This window comes from Hakea prostrata, chromosome 8 (assembly GCF_041222555.1).
Source record: "Hakea prostrata isolate BN-2017 chromosome 8, UWA_Hpros_2, whole genome shotgun sequence".
NCBI lineage: Eukaryota > Viridiplantae > Streptophyta > Magnoliopsida > Proteales > Proteaceae > Hakea > Hakea prostrata.
Genome location: NC_142607.1, coordinates 54,191,572 through 54,212,357, shown reverse-complemented (window position 1 = coordinate 54,212,357; position 20,786 = coordinate 54,191,572). Strand labels below are relative to the sequence as shown.

General features: G+C 37.3%; 2 protein-coding genes across 6 annotated transcripts in view; one reads left to right on the top strand and one right to left on the bottom strand.

The window, feature by feature from the left end:
• The window catches only part of LOC149008657 (Nucleoporin autopeptidase), a 40,661-nt gene extending 37,217 nt beyond the window's left edge, over positions 1-3,444 (bottom strand). The window contains exons 1-3 of one of the 4 annotated variants that reach the window (XM_089165356.1): positions 3,046-3,444; positions 2,889-2,949; positions 1,599-1,904 (exon numbers count right to left, since the gene is read on the bottom strand). In XM_089165356.1, coding sequence (XP_089021482.1) covers positions 1,599-1,904; positions 2,889-2,907 — 325 coding nt within the window. In that variant the 5' untranslated portion in view covers positions 2,908-2,949; positions 3,046-3,444. The remainder of the gene's footprint in view (positions 1-1,598; positions 1,905-2,888; positions 2,950-3,045) is intronic. The other 3 variants (XM_089165357.1, XM_089165354.1, XM_089165358.1) reach the window with 3 other exon arrangements.
• Positions 3,445-13,765: 10,321 nt separating this feature from the next.
• ABC1 (ABC transporter 1) overlaps positions 13,766-20,786 on the top strand; it is a 59,311-nt gene continuing 52,290 nt past the window's right edge. For both annotated transcript variants that reach the window (XM_089164830.1, XM_089164829.1), the window contains exon 1: positions 13,766-14,599. In XM_089164830.1, coding sequence (XP_089020956.1) covers positions 13,998-14,599 — 602 coding nt within the window. In that variant the 5' untranslated portion in view covers positions 13,766-13,997. The remainder of the gene's footprint in view (positions 14,600-20,786) is intronic.

The following is a 20,786-nucleotide window of genomic DNA, read 5'->3' as shown; positions in this document are numbered from 1 at the left end:
GTTGAAAAGCATAAAATAGATAAACTCAGGGTAGCAAAGATAAGGTTGTCAAAATGAACGGGTCATGAAACTAGGAAGTACTAAGGAGTACCTGAACCAAAAAAGCGGTAGCTATGATGCATGATGAACTACAAAAAAGTTGTTTGAGGTGGCAAGGTCACGTTCTTGGAGGCTATTGGATGTTCAAATCTGGAGAAGTGGCTAAACCCAGAGAGAAGGAACTACAAGAACCAAAGGCATTCCTAAAATGACCCTATGAGAACTTGAGTAGTAAGGAAATGATATGCATAGCTTAGGCCTTATATCAAGCAGAACCTCGAATAGAAATGGTTTGAGAGCAAGGGTCCACGTAGCTAACCACATTTAGCTGGGAAAAGGTTAAGTTGTCATTGATGTGGTATCCGCCTAAGGTCACTCCAAAACAAGGTTACAATGCACAGCCCATAAAATAATAAAACAATAAAGGTAAGGGGAATTATAAGACTTGGAGAGAGAGCAAGCTATAGAAGATGGGAAAAGGGAGGAAATCACACAAGCTCTAATCTAACACAGTAAAACAATAATAATAATAATAATAATAATAATAATAATAATAATAATAATAAATATCTTAACTCTATACAATCAACTCCATTGTAGATTATATATGCATAAATAAGAAAACAAATTCATCCCAAAATATAAGCGTGTTATACTACAAGATAAAATTAAACTCAAATTGGAAATACTATGATATCCTGTGTAGTCTACCCAAATAGAAGAGCATATATGAACCCAACGTATCTCTTGCAAATCTCCACCAACCTTCTTTTGACCAAAAAGTTGGTTCGGGCAGGCTGTGACTTGGAGTGGATATCCAAAATGGGTCCATTCCAGTCCAGCCATGCTAAATCAACTGTATCAAAGAGACCAAAAAGCTTCCCTTTATGCTCGCCTAAGACCCATACTAGGAGATCAATTATCAATATAATATAACCAATTGGCCATGGACAAATAACACCTACCGGTCAAAACCCTTTGTTGAAATGGTTTATTCAGGCAGAACACTGGACTAAACCTTTTTTCCGCCATATTTCAATAAGAATCAGAAACAAATGATACATTGTAACTTCTTCAACCACTGACAGAAATGAGCTTCAGTTGCTGTCAAACTAGTAATAGCCTTAGTTAAGTACATGCACCACTGGAAAGAGGAGCCATCCAGTCCAATCAGTATCTGTAAGACAAGAACTGCAAAGCATTTCACACAGAACGCACACTAGGAGTCCCATATGGACGTTCTGGAAGGAAAGCCACCATATTCTTCCTTCATAATTACCAGGACTATCAAATCAATAATTTATATTCCAGGCATGTAGATTCATTTAATGCATGTAAAAGTTGCAGAACGCCCAGAAGAAATTCTAGCAAATAATGAAATTTATATACAGAAAAAACACAGACAGAGAACAATCACCACCCATCACTCAAAAAGACAACCAAAAATAAATAAATGAATAATAGACTGTTTCATGTCAATCTATAACCTAACTACACCCAATTGAAACAATGCAAGATAATGACTCATCTGAAAGGATAAATGGATCGGACTTGCTTACCACCAAACGAGGATGAAGAACTGCCAAAAGCAGGTGCTGAAGAAGCACCACCAAAGGCAGGCATTGAACTTCCAAATGCTGGTGATGATGAAGCACCAAACGTCGGCACGGAGGTTAAAGGCGAGGAAGACTGAGTTGCTCCAAACACGCCAGTTGATGTGCCACCAAATATGGAGCTCCCTGTCTGTGAACCAAACGGGCTTGTACTTCCGAAGGGTTTGGGGGTGAAAGGGTTGTTGTTTGCATTGTTACTCTGACCAAAAACAGACTGAGAACCAAAAGGGCTACTAGATGATTGCCCAAAGGCTGTCAAGTAAAAATTAAGACAATCATTAAAATTTGTCACAACCGAAGTACCATGAACAAGAAAAAGCTCAAATGCAGCAGAATGAATGTACTGAAAATCTAAGTTGAAAAACTGCAGTATAATTTTGAAACAAGTGGTGTTAGGGGTCATTCTGAATTTCATAGCTGAATGAAATATCCACTAAATTTACATAACAGCAAATCAATTTATTTTTTATTCGTTTGTTTATATATAAGGTATAAGTCATTCGATGATCCACAAAGTTGGTTAACCTTATGGGACTGGTGTGGGTGTTTCTGTGATTACACTAAACAGAAAAATAAAAAGGTATCCCGCTAAAGAAACTAAATCTCATTCAAGCCAACTAAAAGGGCCCAACAAAAAAGGAATTGCTTTAAAGATAAGTGAAAAGGAAAGAGCATAAACACTCCACGAATAAATATATATATATATATACACAAACATTGTAGCATATCTCAACAATAAACACAACGTTTATTTTGGGGGAAAATGTAGAACTTCTGCGCAATGATTAAAAATAACAGTATTTCCATAGCTCCTAGCCATTCATGTCACCCAGGAAACTCCAGGCACAATGTAGGACACCCTAATAAACAACCCAGGCCATGAAAAAGAGGTTCGCTTCTGATTAGGAAAGAAACAGCCCTTCCAAGTAAGATTACATCTCCCTCAATCGAAAGATTTAGAGCCTCTTTTGTATTCCTTGTTTCCCTAAGAAAAGAAGACCCAACCAACCTAACATTCTCTTTCTCAATAATAAGAATTTGGAAACAGAGAATGCGAAAAACAAACACCTCCAGTCTTTCAACATTAAAATCAAATAACGAGAAGAATTCAACACGCAAATGCAAGGCTCACATGACCGGAATCCAACGAAGAGACTCAGGAACAGAAGAGAAGCAAGCATTGATATTAAAGCGAACTGAAACAGAAGATCGAGTTGCGATGCGATTATAACTTACGGTTACTCGAACCGAACATTCTTTCCTAATGCTCTCCTCCAATCCGAATCAGCAAGAAGCACTGTAGAACGTACACACAGATAGCAAGAGCACGAATCAGATAGAGCACGTCAATTTCCTAAACACTGAATCATATGTCTGTTATAGAAACTTATACCATCTCAGCCGATCGGTTCACGCGTAGCTTATAACCAACGCTAATTTAATAAATATAAATATAAAAATCCCACATAAAAAATCAAGCGAATTAAAAAATTAAATACAAAGACCGATTAAAACCGATCCAGGAATGCTTCAACCTTTCCGCGAGAATTACACACCGTAGGGCGACAAAATATTAGCTAAGGTTTTCTCTAATGCTTTAATGTCACTCGAAGGGATAAAAAAAGGAAAACGCTTAAAAGGTTGAACCATCGAGGGTTTAAGAATCCGGGCAGAGTGGTGGAGGACTGATGGAGGAGTGGCGGAGTGAGCAGGGAGAGCGAACGGTCAGATGACCAATTGGTTCCTGTCTTCCTGAAGCCCAAACCCTTTGTTTCGGAATGTATGTACCTTCTCTCTCTCTTTTTTCTTCTTTTTTTTTTTCCTTTTTTCCTTCACTTTTCTTTCTTTCTCCTTTTTTTTTTTTTTTTTTCTTTTTTTCTTTTTCTGTTTACTTTCCCCATTTTCCCTTGGATAAGTTTTCTTCTCTATAAAATGTTTACTTTTTTTAGATAAATCCTTTCTTTTCATGTTACAGATAGTAATTCAGCCCCTTTCGTTTCTCTTCCCTCTTTTCTCCTCTCCCTTTCGGGTTAAGGTTGGGTTCGATGATTCATGCCATGGTATATTTTATAAGTGACATTACACCGCGCATGATCATGCCTACAGGCTACAATCCTTTGATGGGGATGGGAACTATGTACAATAAAATACCATATCTGTGAATTTCTATTTCACTGCAAATATATATATATATATATATATATATATATATATATATATATATATATATATATATATATATATATATATATATATATATATATATATATATTGTGTTGAGGTTCATCCGTGCAAATGGGCACCTCGATTACATCCTCAAAGAGAGTTTTGTCGTCTACAAAAGTCGGACCCAAAACCTCTCCACTGAGAAGTATGAATCTTATCATCTATCAAGGCAAGGCTTCATACTCCACTTAATGATGTATGGTACATAATTCTACCAACAACCATTGGAAGGGAGGGGGCGATGGACCATGTCCTATGAACAATCACGGTTATCTAGCAGTCAAGGGATGCATATAGATATACATTAATTGTTTACATGATCATCTTATGCAAACATTTAGGCAAGCAAGTGATTATTAGGTAGCATTCCAATTTCTCTATATGTAGGTTGCTTGGGCCTCTAGAGCTTGCATATGCATAGTAGTTAACAGGAGCATCTACACAAGCATCACTCACCACAATATTTTGCTTTTGCTTGGGAGTAAGGTAAAACCATCTTTAGGCACAGGAGCCATGTAACCAGATGTTCTTTTACTCATGTTGTAAACAAATTATATTAAAAATAATAAAAAGAATAAACTCGAGTAGGAATCAAGGAAATAATTCAAATATATTAAGTAAAAGGACAAAATGTTGTCTCCCTTGTGTTTGCTCTCCGTTTATTCTCACTCACTCTTGAGAATTTCGCCTCTAATTATCCTAAAAGGTGTTTACCTCTCATTATCTCCTAATATATTTTAAAATAGCCAAACCACCCTTTGTTCTACCAGTTTAATTGGTTATGTTGAAATTGTTTCAATCTGACTAAAGGAACAAAAATACAGGGTAATTTGGTCATTTTAAGATATTAGGGAAACTGAGAGATAAGAAGAAGAAGAGGAAAAATTGGGGGGACCACCAAAGGCAAAACTTTTGAGAGGGGAGTAAGAGTAAATACATAGTAAGTATTCTCTCCTAGGTGCTCAATTTGTCGGCTAAGATTGATGCCTTGGAATCAGTCTCAAATCCAAGCTGGGCCAATGTATAAAAGAAAAAAAAGTATATTCTCTCTGAGGTGCTCAATGCAGAATAACTTTTTTGTTTCAAAAGTCAAGAAGTGTTTACGTCTCAGATGGACCATAACACGAAGTTTTATCATCTCTCCACCAAGATAAGCCATCATAAAAGAAGAACTGATTTCATTCAAGATGAAGGTATCACAATATTTGAACCTCAACAAATTGCAAAGACCTTTCATGGTTTTGTGAAGGATTTATACACATCTTCAAATCATTTGGATCCCTCTTTCATTGACTCGTTGTTTCCTCCACTTGAAGATCCTTCGCCTTTGGTGGGAATCTCGACCCATCATCACTTGGATGAATTGAAACATGTTGTCTTCTCATTAGGCACCCATAAAGCTCCGAGAATTGATAGTTTCAATGCCAATTTCTACCCAAAACACTGGGATTTAATTAAGTTTGATATATTGGACCTTGCTAATTCCTTCTTCTCAAACCTTTCTTTACCCGAGGATATCAACCATACCCTTTATGTTCATACCAGAAAAGGATAAGCCCAAGGTGGTATCGGATTTCAAACCAATTAGTGTCTACAATGTGGCGTACAAAGTCTTAGCCAAAACCTTAGCTAGGAGACTTAAACCCTTTCTTAATAACTTCATCTCACATCTACAAAGAGCCTTTGTACTAGGGCGTCAAATTTCTGATAATATTTTCCTAGCCCACAAAATTTTTCATTTCATGAAAAATACTAGAGAAAATATGGGTTATATTGCTCTTAAACTTGACATGTCCAATGCCTATGATAGGATTGAATGGAAGGTCGTTACTTCTTCTTTACCATGGGTTTTGACCAGCATTGGTGTAACCTCATTTTAAATGAATCTCGCCAACCTCTTTCTCAATCAAGGTCAATAGGAACCAATATCTTTGGTTTAAGCAATCTAGGGGATTGAGGTAATGTTGCCCACTGAGCCCTACTTATTCGTTTTGATAATGGAAATCCTGCCCTGTCTCCTAAATGAATACCATGACCTCAATTTGTCAAGGGTATAAAAGTCACAAGAAATTGATCATGTCGCTAACCAATCAAAAATAAAATCGTATACTAATATAACTAGCATAAAGTATGAGGTCGAACTATAGGGAACTAAAAGGCTAAGTTACTAAGATTGAATTGAGATTGAATTCAACAAAATTAAATTTAAATTAAATCTATTAGTTAATGCAATTACTTAAACTGTGAATAGGTGAAGATCTTTGGGATTTCGAATCCCCAATGCTTTTCCATAACCGATATAATTATAAGCTTCAAAACAAATTAAGGATGGTCTTCCTAGATATGCCCTATCTTCGCAAGACTATCATCCTTCGCCGAAGCTTGGCATGCTTAGTTTGCTTAGCTATAGAACATCTTTGGCTAGACTCAACTAGAAGATATAGAACATTCAAGCTAATGAAATAAGCATTGGTTCATCTACATCCCAAATAAAAGGAACTAGCTACTCATTATCACAAAGTTCATAAGACAAATAAAAATGAAACATCGAGAGAGAGAGAGAGATGTGGTATTCTTCTTGAGCAACGAGAAAGATGAGATCCAAGATTCATGTTTGTCGTCCTCTCCTCTTCTCAGTGGTTGGCTTCTCTTTTATGTATCTCGCACACAGTGAATTCTCTCTCTCTTTACCCATCAATTCTACCATTATTCGTTCAGATTTTGGAAAAACTCAAAACTAGAAAGTTGTAGATGTTTTCGATATCGTTCCATATCATATTGAATCACCATAATCCGAGCTCATATGAGAGAGATGATGTGGGTCTATTTACATGATTTTCAAATTTATTACCAATTTTGTTCCTTAGACCTCCACTTGTTTCCATTTTAGCTAATAAATGATCTATTGGACAGCAATATTGAATCCCATGATATAAAATCCACCAATATCTAATATAGTTGCCAACTTTATTCCACATTATCTCTAATAACCAAAATCACCTTGTTTCTGAAAAATACACAAAAAAACTCAATTAGCTATCTTTTAATTAAATAAGTATGGAAAATTAAATCAAATAAATAATGATAAATGCATGCTTATCAGGAATGCCCCTAAGGTGTCACACTTGTTTTTTGTGATGATACCTTTCTTTTTTTCTACGCAGACAAAGAAGCTACACTCTCCATTAAATATGTCATGGATATCTTATATGACATTAAAAGACGAGATTAATCTTGTGAAATCCCCCGGATTTCTAATCCTTTAGCCCATGGTTGCGAAGACCGAGAACCAAGCCTCAAGTAGACAACAACCGTGGGCCATTCAAGTGAAGCCGGAAGGGTTGGAAACGGAACCAATGTTGGTGGATGACCCTTGTGACGACTCATCAACTAGAGTTTAAGTGAAGAGAGAAGATAATTCATGAAGGTATAAAGATTTTAGAACATCCATAGATCAGCAATGAAGAATCCGATTGACATGAATAAGGTATAAAATCGAAGATCGTTTAAAGACCTTTCCAACAAGCCAAAAATCACCAAAATCGGAGTCCATGTGAGGGGTGAACATGGGGCCGGTTGAACGGCCAATCGACTGCCCCAACCCCCCACCCATTTTCCAACTATGGGGCAGAATCGGGTTTTTCATGTTTAAAACCCTATTTTGAGTTTATATCATCTCATACTCGCATTTTAAAAGGCTAATACGAGGCTGAGGCTAAAGGAGGAGGAGAAACCAAGGGAGAGGAAGGTTTCTAACCATTCGAAGGCGTGTCGGCACCAAAATCATTGCGGAATCATTAGAAAATGTAAGAATCCTCACACCCTCTTCTTTAAGCTTGGTTTTATGGGGTGTTCTTTGCAATAAATGATGGATTTGGGTAGTTGTTGCATGTTCGGCCTATTGAATGCTTGCAAATAGTTTTATTTATGTTTTTCTTTAATTTGTGAGTGGTTTGTGCGAATCATTGCGAAATATTTCGCGTTTTGACTCTCAGAGACACTCTTGGGCGACTCACGAGAGCCAAATTTGGGGCTTTTTGATCTATAACGAATTGGATCAAATTGAAGGTATCAGTAGGACCATATTGCTTCCAATTAGACATTTCCAAAGTTTCGTTTCGATTCGACTTTGAATCGATGGTGAAATATTGATTTTCGCCAAAACTAAGTTGAAAACGGTGCATTCGAACCTAGTCGGCATATTAGGCTTTTGTTGGGTGATTTTGTGAACTTTATTAAAACCCAATTGACTTCTAATTTACGTCTATTGATCTTCTTACATTATTAGGTTTATTTTGATTATAATCACCAACTCGTAAGTATGACTTTGTGGAACTTTTGAGAGCTTATGCTAAATAGAAATGTCAGGAATATACTTAACCTTATCTTGCATGTTTAATCATGTTAATTAAATTTCATTATTGATGTCTTGCATTGCTTTAGTATTTAATATCTTGTAATTATGTGTGGGACTTTGCACGAATGAAAGGTAAGAAAGCATGTTTGCTTCAATTTTCAATATTCTTTTAAAACAATATGAAAATGTATGAGATGGATGAGATTAAATGGATTGAGTTTTTCTTTTATTTTCAAATCCTAAATTATTGATATGAAGATATATGGATGATGTTGAATTAAATTACTCATTTATTTTATGTTTCAAACTAGGGTTGTGGGTTCGCCCATTACCCTAATGAACTTACATGAGTATGCATCTAGAGCTAAATACATGAATGCTAAGTATCTATAAGTGTTTGGCTAGGTAACCTCATGAGTATTACTACCATTCCGGCAGGGGTATTGAAGTTGGTTAACCCGTGATGTTAGTGGCTGGGTCCTGAGTGTCAAACATGCCCACTATCATCATAGAGAGGTAGGGTTGCATATAATATATAAGGGCTCATGGGCGCTCAAGACCGGTAACCAACCCGTGAGAGGACATGGAGAGCATCATGTTCATTATATGTGGATGACCACTGGGTTAATGAATGGGGTCCAATAGATGCCTCCTATTGAGGATTCCATTACTAGGTGGGAAAGTATCGAACCAAAAGGGCATTAGGCATGAGGGGAGATATTGGATACTGAACCGAGTTGGTTGGTGCCATAGAGGAAGTATCTATACCACATGTAGTACGAGACCGTATGACTTTGCATTGGGTTATGATTATCCTTGACACGCGCCAAATCTCATACCAAATGGTGATGTGAGAGAGTGGTGACCTATACCTCAATCATGGTTTGACAGGACTTTACCCAACAACCGCGGAGAACCCAATAGACATCTCTTGTTGAGGGAGAGTAACTGAGACCACCCAAAGGAGATTGGTGTTCAAATTTAATGCGTGTCTACCATAGAGACCTCATGATAGAGTTAGGAGCATAATATCATAATCATTCATACATCATATCATTATCATTAATTACATTAGCGATATTCAAGCTATATGTGTAGTTTGGGATCTTGTGTATAAATGCATGATATAATGTGGGATCTTGTGTACGAATGCATGCTATGATGTGGAATCTTGTGAACGATTGCATTATATGATGTTGAGTTGACCTCATTCATTTTTATATGTCTGTTTCTATTATAATATTCTACATGTTATGAGGACTTCTTCCAAGTGGAGGATTCGGTCCCTGACGACTTTCTTGAAGGAGTGACTGAAAAAGATGTAGATTCGCATGGAGCTTAATGTCCGTACAAGAACTTTCTTATGAGGTTAGATTCCATTAGGGAATCAATTTAGTTTAAATTCCACTACAACAAACTATGCTTCCTTCAAACTCTGATGTCCATTTTGATTAAATTTAGATAATGGATGGTTGTAACCTTTTGATAACTCGGATTTTATAACTTTATATTTGAACTTGATTTATTCTTGTCATTTTAATTGTGCTATATCATGTGTTATATGAAATTGTCACTGAACCTATGTCTTGCGGTGTATCACCCCCACGGGTATTCGGGTATGGCCGGATCTGGTTGGGTGGGATGTGACAAATCTTGATAAAAGTGAGGTTTTATTTAGCAATAATGTAGGTATCCATAAAAAATCGCAAATTCTATCTATGCTGAGTATTCGATAAATGAAGAAAGATACGGTCTACCTAGGCATTGACCTATTGCATGAAAGGGCGCGCTCAAAAAGTTTGCAAACCCTTATAGGAAAGGTGAAAGCTTGATTCGCCACATGGAAAGAATCCAATCTCTCCTTTACAAGAAGAGAAGTCATCATCAAAGTTGTTCTCCAACCACTCTTTCTGTATAAAATGTAGTACTTTCCGTTTCCAAAAATGGTGTGCAATCAGATTGACTCCATGTGCCAAAAGTTTTGGCTTGAAAATCTAGAAAAAACAAAATAGTTAACTTTGTTTTCAATAGACAAATGCAATAAGCCAAATAATCAAGGGGGTTTGGGTTTTAAAATAATGGACTAATGGAGGATGTCAACAAAACACCCCTCCTTAAACAGAGTTGGAGATTAATGAACAAACCTCAAACTCTACGGGCTAGGGTGCTACGTGAAAAATACTTCCCCAAAGACAAGTATTTTTTAATGAAATGTGAGAAGAAAAATAGGTTATTGGCCTTGGAAAAGCATCTATGGTGCTTTACCCAAATTAGAAGACAAGGTAATTCAACAAATTGGATGTGGCAATCAAACATCCTTCTGGTATGACCCATGGAGAAGGAATGCTCCGTCCACAACCAAAGAAAATCCCAACACCAAATGTTGGTTAATGCATGCAATAGTGGTTGTGGCTCAGGTGGCCAACATTGCTACCATCAATAAGGAGTGCCTTTAAGGTCTTAAAAACTACACTTTAATTTTCTCAATTTCTCATTAACCAATATTGATGACATTTGGGAATCATTACTATTAGCAAATGGAGAACTCTCAGCAAAATTGGTAGGAAAGTTGCCTATAAAATATAAACAAAACATTGGAAACATGCACTAACAACTTTAGGTGATGGAGTTTTCTTTGGAAGCTACCTTTCCATCTTAAATTCATAACCTTTTATGGATATTATTGAATGCATGATTGCCTGTCAAAACAATGTTGGGATAATGGGCAGACGTAGAACAAATTTGTGGACTATATGGACAAACAACTGAGATAGTTTGGAACTTGTTTATATAATGTGAATGGACGAAACACATTTGGGTGGCATACTCAATAGGTTTGAGAACAGAATACCTTACTCGTGATTCAACCTCGAATATGTGCAGCGATGTGGTAGAACACACAAGGTTAGACAAGATTACAAAACGGTGGTTTATTTCATATTTCATCATGAGCTGCTACTTTATTTAGATAAAAAGAAACAAAACTTGTTTCCAAAATGAAAAACCAAACCCCAATAGAATACTCTACAATGTTAACTCTTGGGTTAAAGACTTAGGAATAGGTTGTTTCAATGGTAGATAAGAGGGAAATGTTGTAAATATGTTTAAAACTTATTAATGTTATTTTATATAAATATCTGTTTTAATCGTGTATTTTATCCATGATTTTATTTAGTCCCACATCGGGTTGAGAGGATCTGATTATATGGTTTATATATAGTAATGGCCCATGTATTATTAATTTGGGCGACACGAACGGAGCCTAATTCCTGTTTGTGACCCTACCATGATTATATAGATATATATAAATATTAATAAATCTATATGACTTTGACTTGGGTCATGGGCTTTGATCTAGAAGGCCCATTTTATCATAAGCCCTATTATGGGGAGCCCACTGCTGGGTGAATACATGGAGATGCCATTAGAGAGACACTCTCCTACAGGGAGGTCAGCTGGATAGGTACCTTTATGAAGGGAGTTGAGCTGAAAGGTACCCTCACAAAGAGAGGTGACCTTACCCTTTCACCCACAGCCTTTGGGGCTCTATATAAACCCATTTTCGAGTTCATTCTATGTACTGAATTTCCTCCTTGTCTTTTTCTCTCTCTCTCTCTCCCTGTTGTTGTTCTATCAAGCAGTTAACATTACTTGATACACCTTAAGTAACCTTTATGGGGTGCAACCTTAAAGGTTGAGCTGACTGATATTGGGGTTAAGACAATTTAGAACCCGTATTGCACAAATCGGGGTGTCTAAATACCTTAAAGAAAGTACATTTGGTACGTTTCAGCTCTCTAGAATACTTGTAAGATCAAGTGTATTTGCAGATTCCTCAACAACGTTTCAACAAGAAACTACACATTTTATATGACTGTACAAAAGAGGGGCGTCATCAACCCTTCATTGATTGATACCTTTGTTACAATTCACTTACCTACATTATGTTGAGTATTGGGTACATAATGATCTTCTAAACAAGGCAGGCTGGAGTGTGTGGATGATATGGAATGTGCGACTTTGTTTTGTTGATACTAGGCAAGTTTAATTGGCGAGAAGATAGAAGCTATCCTAGTGGCGATAAACAAAGGAATGGAGTATGCTAAACGTAACCACATCGAGAAAAGGAGATTTGGCCAACCAATAGGACGAACTTTGCTCCCTACCAAAGCCAAAGCTAGCTTGGCCTTTATCATTAACACCTATTTTGGTTACCATATTGATGAACGCCCAAGGAATTTTGTAACTTTTAATCCCCAACACTGCAGGAACACTATTATAAATTTAAAAAAAAAAAAAAAAAAAAAAAAACCGAAAAAAGAAAAACAAACAAACATAGTTGCATAGCAAGTAGAATGATTAAAGCTCGTGCATGAATTAGTGAATTCCATTTGTGCAACATACAACATACAAAAACGCTTATTGCACACAAAAACCTAATCCAATATTGTGATCAAGCTTGACTCTCATCCCTTCCCTAATTAATGAAAAAACATCATCACTTATAATTTGGGCATGCATACATAAAGCGAGCATTGAACTATGCAATGCCTAGGATAGAGAATCATTTTTTCATTTTTCCTTTTCATGTGTGCACCAAAGATTAAGTATTGTCTTCACTAGATTACAAGAATCTCAGTAGGGTATTGTTAGAATTTTGCCTCTTATTCTATGAAGTCTAGAACACCATTGTTATTTTTATTTTTTTGTCTTGTAAGATCAGAATACCATTGTTTTACAATTTATAAACAAAGCTTATCCCTTACAATATTCAAAATTCAAAATCAAAGTTCATATTTTATAATTATCCTTGATGCCCCCATACAACTGTATACAATCTTTTAGTCAACTAAACAAAACAAAACCACTAACATCAATATGGAACAATATGAACTCCCTTGTCTTCCTTATTGTTAGTGGTTTCCTCATTTGTTGTGAGTGTCTTCCCCATGCATTCATCTCAATTGTATCTGCTCCACTATCTACCCCAAACTTCAACAATAAGGCCTTGTTGATGATGATTTTCTACCATCATGCAAGAGAATACTATAATAAGGTGTATTATATATACTTGGAAACCCTCTAGAGTTTCACGTGACAACAATGAGCATCATCCAAAGTGTAGAGCTATCATATGTGCAATTGTAATTTAAATGGAAGAGAGAGACCGTGAAATGAACTCATGATTTCGCGGATTAACAATTAGGTCATTAGGGACTGCTAGGTTGGGGTTCATTTAACTTAATTTATAGTAACGGGTTTAGAAGGCTGTGGTTCGATTTCGAGCTGGTTTGGGCCAATTGATTCCGGGCAGCGGACCGTGTATGGGTTGGTTGGTCCAAACACAGCCGTTAAGGTTGGATTCGAACCGGTTCGAGCTATAAGGTCTGGTTCGGTCCGGTTTGAATGTCCTGGGTTTTTTTATTTTTATTTATTTATATATATATATTATATATATATTTTATATATTTTATTTTGGGGGTAATACCGGGTTGGAAATTGTGACCGCTACATTTGTTACTCACCGTAAACCAAATACAAAAATTCTTGGACCGGCGGCATCCACGTTTGACAAAGTTCAGTTTCCACCATGTCGGATGATCGACATAGTATTGCGGTTAAAGTTCGGTTTCTTCATTGCTATAATATTGAGCAATTTTGCTGTTTTCTTCCTCTTTTTGTTTATTTCGTTTAGATCGGTTGGAATTGGAATGAACTTTCATCGGTGCTTCTGCGTTTGATAATCATAACTATTATATACCATGGCGCCGATCCAGGAGCTTCTCAGACTTGTCAGTGGCGTATCCCTTGTAGTCAAAGAAACAGCAAAGCGATCTCAAGCCATCCAAATTGCCAAAACTGGAGATTTAGCAACATTTCTTTCGTCTTCCGTGAAGAAAGTTATCATTTCGGCTACAGATTTGACCAGTCTCTCCAAAGGGGAGGTTCGGGAATATGGTAAAGCATGCCATCGAGAAACCGTTGTTCACTTCACAGACTCTGCCGAGTCCGCGATTTCAAAATCGTTTCACGACGAACGTGCGTTACTGGTGGATCAAGAAACATGCGTTATGTCCGATATTAGATCGAACGAGAGCGGGAAATTTCGTGATGTGGAGGTCAATAATCAGGAAAGCACCGAGAAAGCTTTGGATTCGGCGTCTTCTAAGTCTAGTGGAAGGAAAGATGCCGGTCCATTGGGGAGTTCGGAAGCAAACGTTACACTTGAGGAATGCATGCCTGAGGATTTGCCGGCGAAGAAGGACGCGGACCAAGGATATAATCAGGTGTCGATACCACCTGCGAAGAGGAGGAAGCCACGAGAGAGGAGAGTCCCTTCGACACCCTTTACCAGAGCACTTGGGTGAGTGGTCGTCTTTTGACAAGTACATGGTCTACGATCTATCTGTGCTGGAGATTTTCGACTTCTACTTATGTCTTGTTGTCGTTTTTAAGTCAAGTCTATACAATTTATTTGATGTGTTAAAGGGAAGGGGAGTTGGAAGAATGGAGATTTCTTTCTGTTCCGTCCAAAACTTACCTCTCCACCTTGATGCTTTTCCGATCACCTGCTTACACAAAGATGTGAGTGCGACCCGATCTTGGGAAGGTCGGAGAGCCCCTTCGACGATACAGTCAAGAGCACAACTTTGGTGAAGGCTCTGGACTTAGTTGTCATAGAGCTAGAGAGAATTAGATTTCTGATGCCTGTAACTTGGTTAGAATATGGCTTGTATAGCATGACCTGTGTGTTGTTGGCCGTAGGATGTCTGATCTGGAGTAGATCTCCTTTCCTTTTGTGATCCTCGGATCTAGGGCTATCCTTTGGGGGCTGTGGACTCGTGCGTGTTCAAATAGGGAAAGTAGTTAGGTGACTTTCAGCCCTTTGTTGATCGGGATGTTCCCCACTTAGCGTGGATCTGGTGTTTTGAGTATCTTGCAATAGGCGGATATGGCTCTCATAACTGTCCATAATTTTCCCAACTTTGTTTTGATCTGGGCATGCCACATTGCCAGTTTGCCAAGCTGTTGTACACCATCCTCGGTAAAAACCCAGCCATATAAGATAAGTTTTATAGAGATGGGGGACATTCCCGGCCTCGGGGTGACTTAGCCACTACACTTTCGAATCCCTCTCACCTTATAGATACTAGGCGGTGCCTTGGCAATCTAAGCTTTTTTGGGGGTTCAACTAGTGGCCAGCCTTGATCTTTTCTCCATGTAGCCCTTTCCTACATCATGATGGATCTTAACATGGTCCAGCTTGCCTCTGCCGTCCCAATCTTTAAAACCGGGACAGCTTAAAGTAGCATGTCAAACTAAGCTCTTAAGACTTTTTTTTGAGAATGTCTAGGGAGACATCTTTCCTTGTTCTATTTATTTTTTATTTATTATTCATATGGGAAATTCAATTGTGGGATGATGAAATTCAAGGTGCCATCAAGGTGCCATCAAGGTTAAAAGAACAATCTACCCAAGGATGAGGAGGATTTAGAAGGGTATTAATTTGCTAGGAATGAAACTAAGATGATGGTAGAAAAGCTTTAATTAAGGATTATAAGGATCTTGAACATTGATGAAAACATAATTATACAATAACAACCACCCTTATCCCAACTAAATGTTGTCGGCTACATGGATCCTTGCCTTCCAATCAGCTGTGGTGGGAGCTCAATCTTAGGAGATGGTCCTCCAAATGTCGATCTCAAGACAGGATTTGGCACGCCATCTGTTTTGATGTCTCTTTTAGACTCCTTTATATTCCCCATCCCTTGGTGGTTGACTCCCCTAGGAATAGGCTGATTGTTAGTTCTTAGAGTCTCACCTCTTCCATTAGGCATTCCCCTTGATAGGTTTGTTCCCCCCCCCCCCCCCCGCTCTCTCCTTTGTATTTTCTTGGTCCTTGTCTTTAATTTGATCATTTATTCATCCAATTTTTTTTCTCACTCAACTAGGACTTAGAAACTAACTCAACTTGGGTTTCCTTCATAAGTTAGGATACCCTTTACAATTAAATAACAACCACAAAAAATGAAGAGGTCATCTTGAAATGAAAGACCTAATTATCTATAAATAGTCTTACGTAAAAGAAAGACTCCTTATGACACAAGAACTCAATTGCTAACTCAAACTAAGACTTCACGACATGACTGGACTATAAAAATTAAAACTAAAAATTCTGGAATTAAAATCACATGCATTCCAATCTTCGGGTGTTTTTTTCCTGTGCTCGTGTGTGTGGCAGCAGCCTTTGGTCGCAATAGAAGTTGTGATGTTCCCGTGAATTAGATTCTAAGAAGACAGTTAAGTCTTCTGTGATCATAATCATTAGTATTGTCCATAACTAATATTGTATGTTTCTATCATGGCTTATTCTTTGAAGACTTTGTCCAAGGAAGATGTAACCTTCTAAATCACAAGTATTAAGTTGAAGGGGGCCGAAAATTATTTTCTTTTGGCATAGGCGATGTACACCTTTATCCATGCCCAAGGAAAATCAAAGTACTTAAAAAGAAGATTGTCTGTTGTTGACTCGAAGGATGCAACCACGGTTTTCGCACATGAAACGTGGACTTGTGAAGATGTTGTAGTTAAGGTGTGGATTTAGAATAGTGTTGATTCTTCTTTTGCAAATAACATTATGTTTTATGATACATCCAAGCATATATGGAAGGACTTGTGCGATTCCTTTGGTCAAGAAAAAAATATTTTGCGCATTTACGACCTATATGATTGAATGTTCATTTATTCTCAGAATGGCCGCCCATTGATGAAGTATTATGGTGGATTTAAAGGATTGGTTGAAGAGTTGCAGCAACATTGGTATCTTACCACTAATCTTGAAAATTTAAAGACATGGAGGGCTGAATTCTTTGTTTCAGAATTATTGGCCGGTCTAGATCTAGAATTTTCTACAGGTAAAAGTCAAAATTTAACATCTGAAACAGTTCCTACTTTGAGTGATGTCTTTTACAGATTATTACGTATTAGTAGACAAAAAAGTGCCTAAAGGAAGCAAGGAGAATGCAACTATGGTTGTTGGTCGTGGGCTTGGCTCTTATCCGTCATGTGGTAGGGGTAATGGCCGTGGAAGAGGAAGGGGAGGATGTTGTCCTCCTCCAAATTTATCCAAGGGCAATCGGTTTTGTTCTTATTGTAGCAAACAAAATCACCCTAAAGACAGTTGTTGGGACAAACATGGTCATTCTGAGTGGGCAGAGAATAATGTTAATATGACACCATCTATTGGAGAAAACTCCATTGACAACTCAGCTGGGTCTACTCCTGTGGCATCTACAAGCTCCTCGTCTCCTAATGTTGACCTCAATTAAATCCACTTCGAATCTCGCCCTAATAGGTATATCTACTGAGTCTTATGCTTCGGATTCCTGGATTGTAGACTTTGGGGCATCCAGAACATATGACAGGTAGTTCATCTCCATTTTCAAATTTTCTGAGTTTCCTAACCCTACTCCTAGTGTTGTGGGGCTTATGGCTAATGGTGAAAAGTCTTATGGTCGATAATTGAAGTATTTCTCGTTTACCAAATTTGAACCTCTCCTCTGTTTTATTTATTCCCAAAATTTCAAAGCTTATTTCTGTAAGTCGTATTGCTAAAGACTTACACTTTCTTGTATTGTTCTTTCAGTCTTTTTTTTGAATTTTAGGATCCTCGAACCAAAAGAAGAATTGGTGGAGGAATTGATAAAGATGGGCTGTACTACTTGACTGATTTTGATTCTTCTTTTGCGAAAGCTTACAGTGTGTCTCCATTGGATTGACATTATCGTTTGGGACATCTTTCTCCTAGTAGACTTAGGTTGCTAGTACCTTATTGCAAGGATGTTACTTTAATAAAGTGTGAGGCATGTGAGTTAGGTATACATCGTAGGACAAATTTTCTTTCTGGAATTGAACCTAGAAGTGCAAGTTTGTTTTTCTTTAGTTCATTTCGATGTTTGGGGGCCTTATCGCATTCCCAATCAATTTGGTTTTTAGTGCTTTATTATTTTTTGTAGATGATTTTTCCAGATTTACCCGGTTATTTGTAATAAAAGATCAGAGTGAAGTTTTAAAAATAATTACAGATTTTTTTTCTACTCAATTTGATATGTTTGTCAAAATTTTCCGTCCTAACAATGCTTTTGAGTACATTGAAAATGCAATTTATGATTTATGTTCTACTACAGGCATTCTCCATCAATCTAGTTTCTCAATACACTAACAAAATGGCGTTGCCGAGCGTAAACGTACACATTTGTTAGAAGTAGCAAGGTCCCTTATGCTCCATATGAGTGTACCCAAGTACTATTGTCTTGATGCAATACTTACAGCTTGTACCTAGATATATCGAATGCTGTGTTCAGTTTACAAGATGAGATAACTTTTCGAGTTGTTTATTCGGAGTCACCTCAATATTCTATCTCATCCAAAGTTTTTGGTTGTGTATGTTATGCACATGTTTTACCTCAGTCAAAGGTAAGTTTTTAGCCAAGGCTTATAAGTGTATTTTTCTGGGTTATTCTCAGCACAAAAAATGAGACAAAGTCTTTGACCCTCTGACAAATCGTCAGTTTATTATGACTGACTTTACTTTTGTTGAAGTAATGGGCTGTTTTACTGTTCACGTGAACAGTATTATGCCTTGATGATTGCTTCCTTTTTTTAACTATGCTATTCTACTTTCTATTTCTAGTGTAGGAATCTCGCTACACAAGTTTTGGGAGTTTCTAGAAAGCGTAGTTTCTATTTTCTGCTAGTTACTAATTTCAAAACTTTACTTTTTCTGTACTTCCTATTTTGGACAGATTTTAGGAGTTAGAATACTAGAAAATTCTGTCCATGGGTTGTACTCTTTATTTCTTTTTTAGAGGACAAGTTTCTTGTCTTTCAAGGTGTATGCTAAGCACTTGAATTCTGTAAATAAAGGAAGCTTGCAATTCTAGTTTTACTTTAGCTAGAATTGTAGGCTTCTTTTGTGGTTCTCTCTTTTTTTTTTCTCAAGTTCAAACATTGTTTTGGTTGTTTAAAGTTTGATTTCTAACATGGCATTAGAGCTTTTTGAATCAAAACAGTGTTGTTCTCGGTGTTCTCTTTTAAAGTTCTATTTTTTTCCCCCTTGGCGTGCAGCCACCTAATGCTGTATCTAATATACTGTTAGATCAGGTTTTTCATATGAACTGATCTTCATACTTATTTCCTTACCTTTACACATTCCAGAACTTGGATTAAATCCAGATTTGCTTCCTACCTGCATTACCTTTTTTTTTCTTGCATCCTGAAATCCTCTTTCCTCTATTTGGATTGAAGGCTTGCAGAGTTTTTTTTATTTTTATGTTTTACTTCAAGTTCTGGAAGGCTGATTCGAGTGATATCTACTTCAGTTTAATGTCTTCAATTATAGTGACTCAACCATGGGTACGGCTGAATCTAAAGGACCTTAAGGAGATCATGTTAGTATTCAAATTATTTCCATCAAATTGAAAGGTAGTTCTAACTATTTGTGTTGGTCACAAACGGTTCGAGTTTACATACTTGCGAAAGGTAAGCTTAAGTTGATTGAAGGTGAACCTCCTATTGAGATTGACTAGTCCTATACTAGTTGGTTCCAAGATGATGCTATCATCAAAATTTTGATGTGGAATAATATGGAACCTGATATTGCAACCAACGTGATGTTCCATAAGATTGCAAAGGGAATATGGGATGATTTGCAAGAAGCCTATTCCTAAGCTAAAAATATGACTTCGACTTTTAGTATTTATGAAAAACTATTTTAATTTCAGCAAGTTGACAAGTCTCTGCAGGACTATTACAACTCTTTTAAAGGAATTATGGAGGAGGTGAATGTATTTCAACTTCTCACCATAGATATAGAGAAGCTTAGGGCATAACAGAATGAATTTTTTGTATCCAAGTTTCTAGCAAGGTTGAACCCTGAACTGAAATCTTCTTGTTGGTGAGCATGTCTCCAACCTTAATGAAGCAAATTCCAGACTTCAACGTATCGCCTTTTCTGAAGGAAGTTCTCCAGAAAAAAGTTCTAAAGAAGAAAATTTAGCCTTTACTACCTTTCGTGGAAGGGGATGTGGTCGTGGAGGAATTAGTGGATCTTTTGGAGGTCGTCGTATTCAATCCTCTGACAAGACATCATGTTTATGTACTCATTGTGGTAAAACATGGCACTTAGTGGAAGCTTGGGCCAAACATGGAAAGCCAGAGTGGGTAAAGCAACTTGCCAATCATGCCGCTACCGATGGTGATACTGATACCGTAGTAAACAACGATAGTGGTTCTGTATGTTATTCAGGAGACTTGTCTAAAACTCTAAGAGATGATATTAGCCAAATCCTTCGCCAATTGCAAAAGATTGAGATCGGCAATTTCACATCCATTGGTACTTTTGCTGCAACACTTTCTCATACAGGTAACACAACACTTCTCACTTCTACTCCTACCCTTGGATCACTTCTCACTTTTACTCCTACCCTTGGATCATTGACTCAGGGGCCTCCTCTCACATAACTGGTAAGTCGTCGCTTTTTAACTCT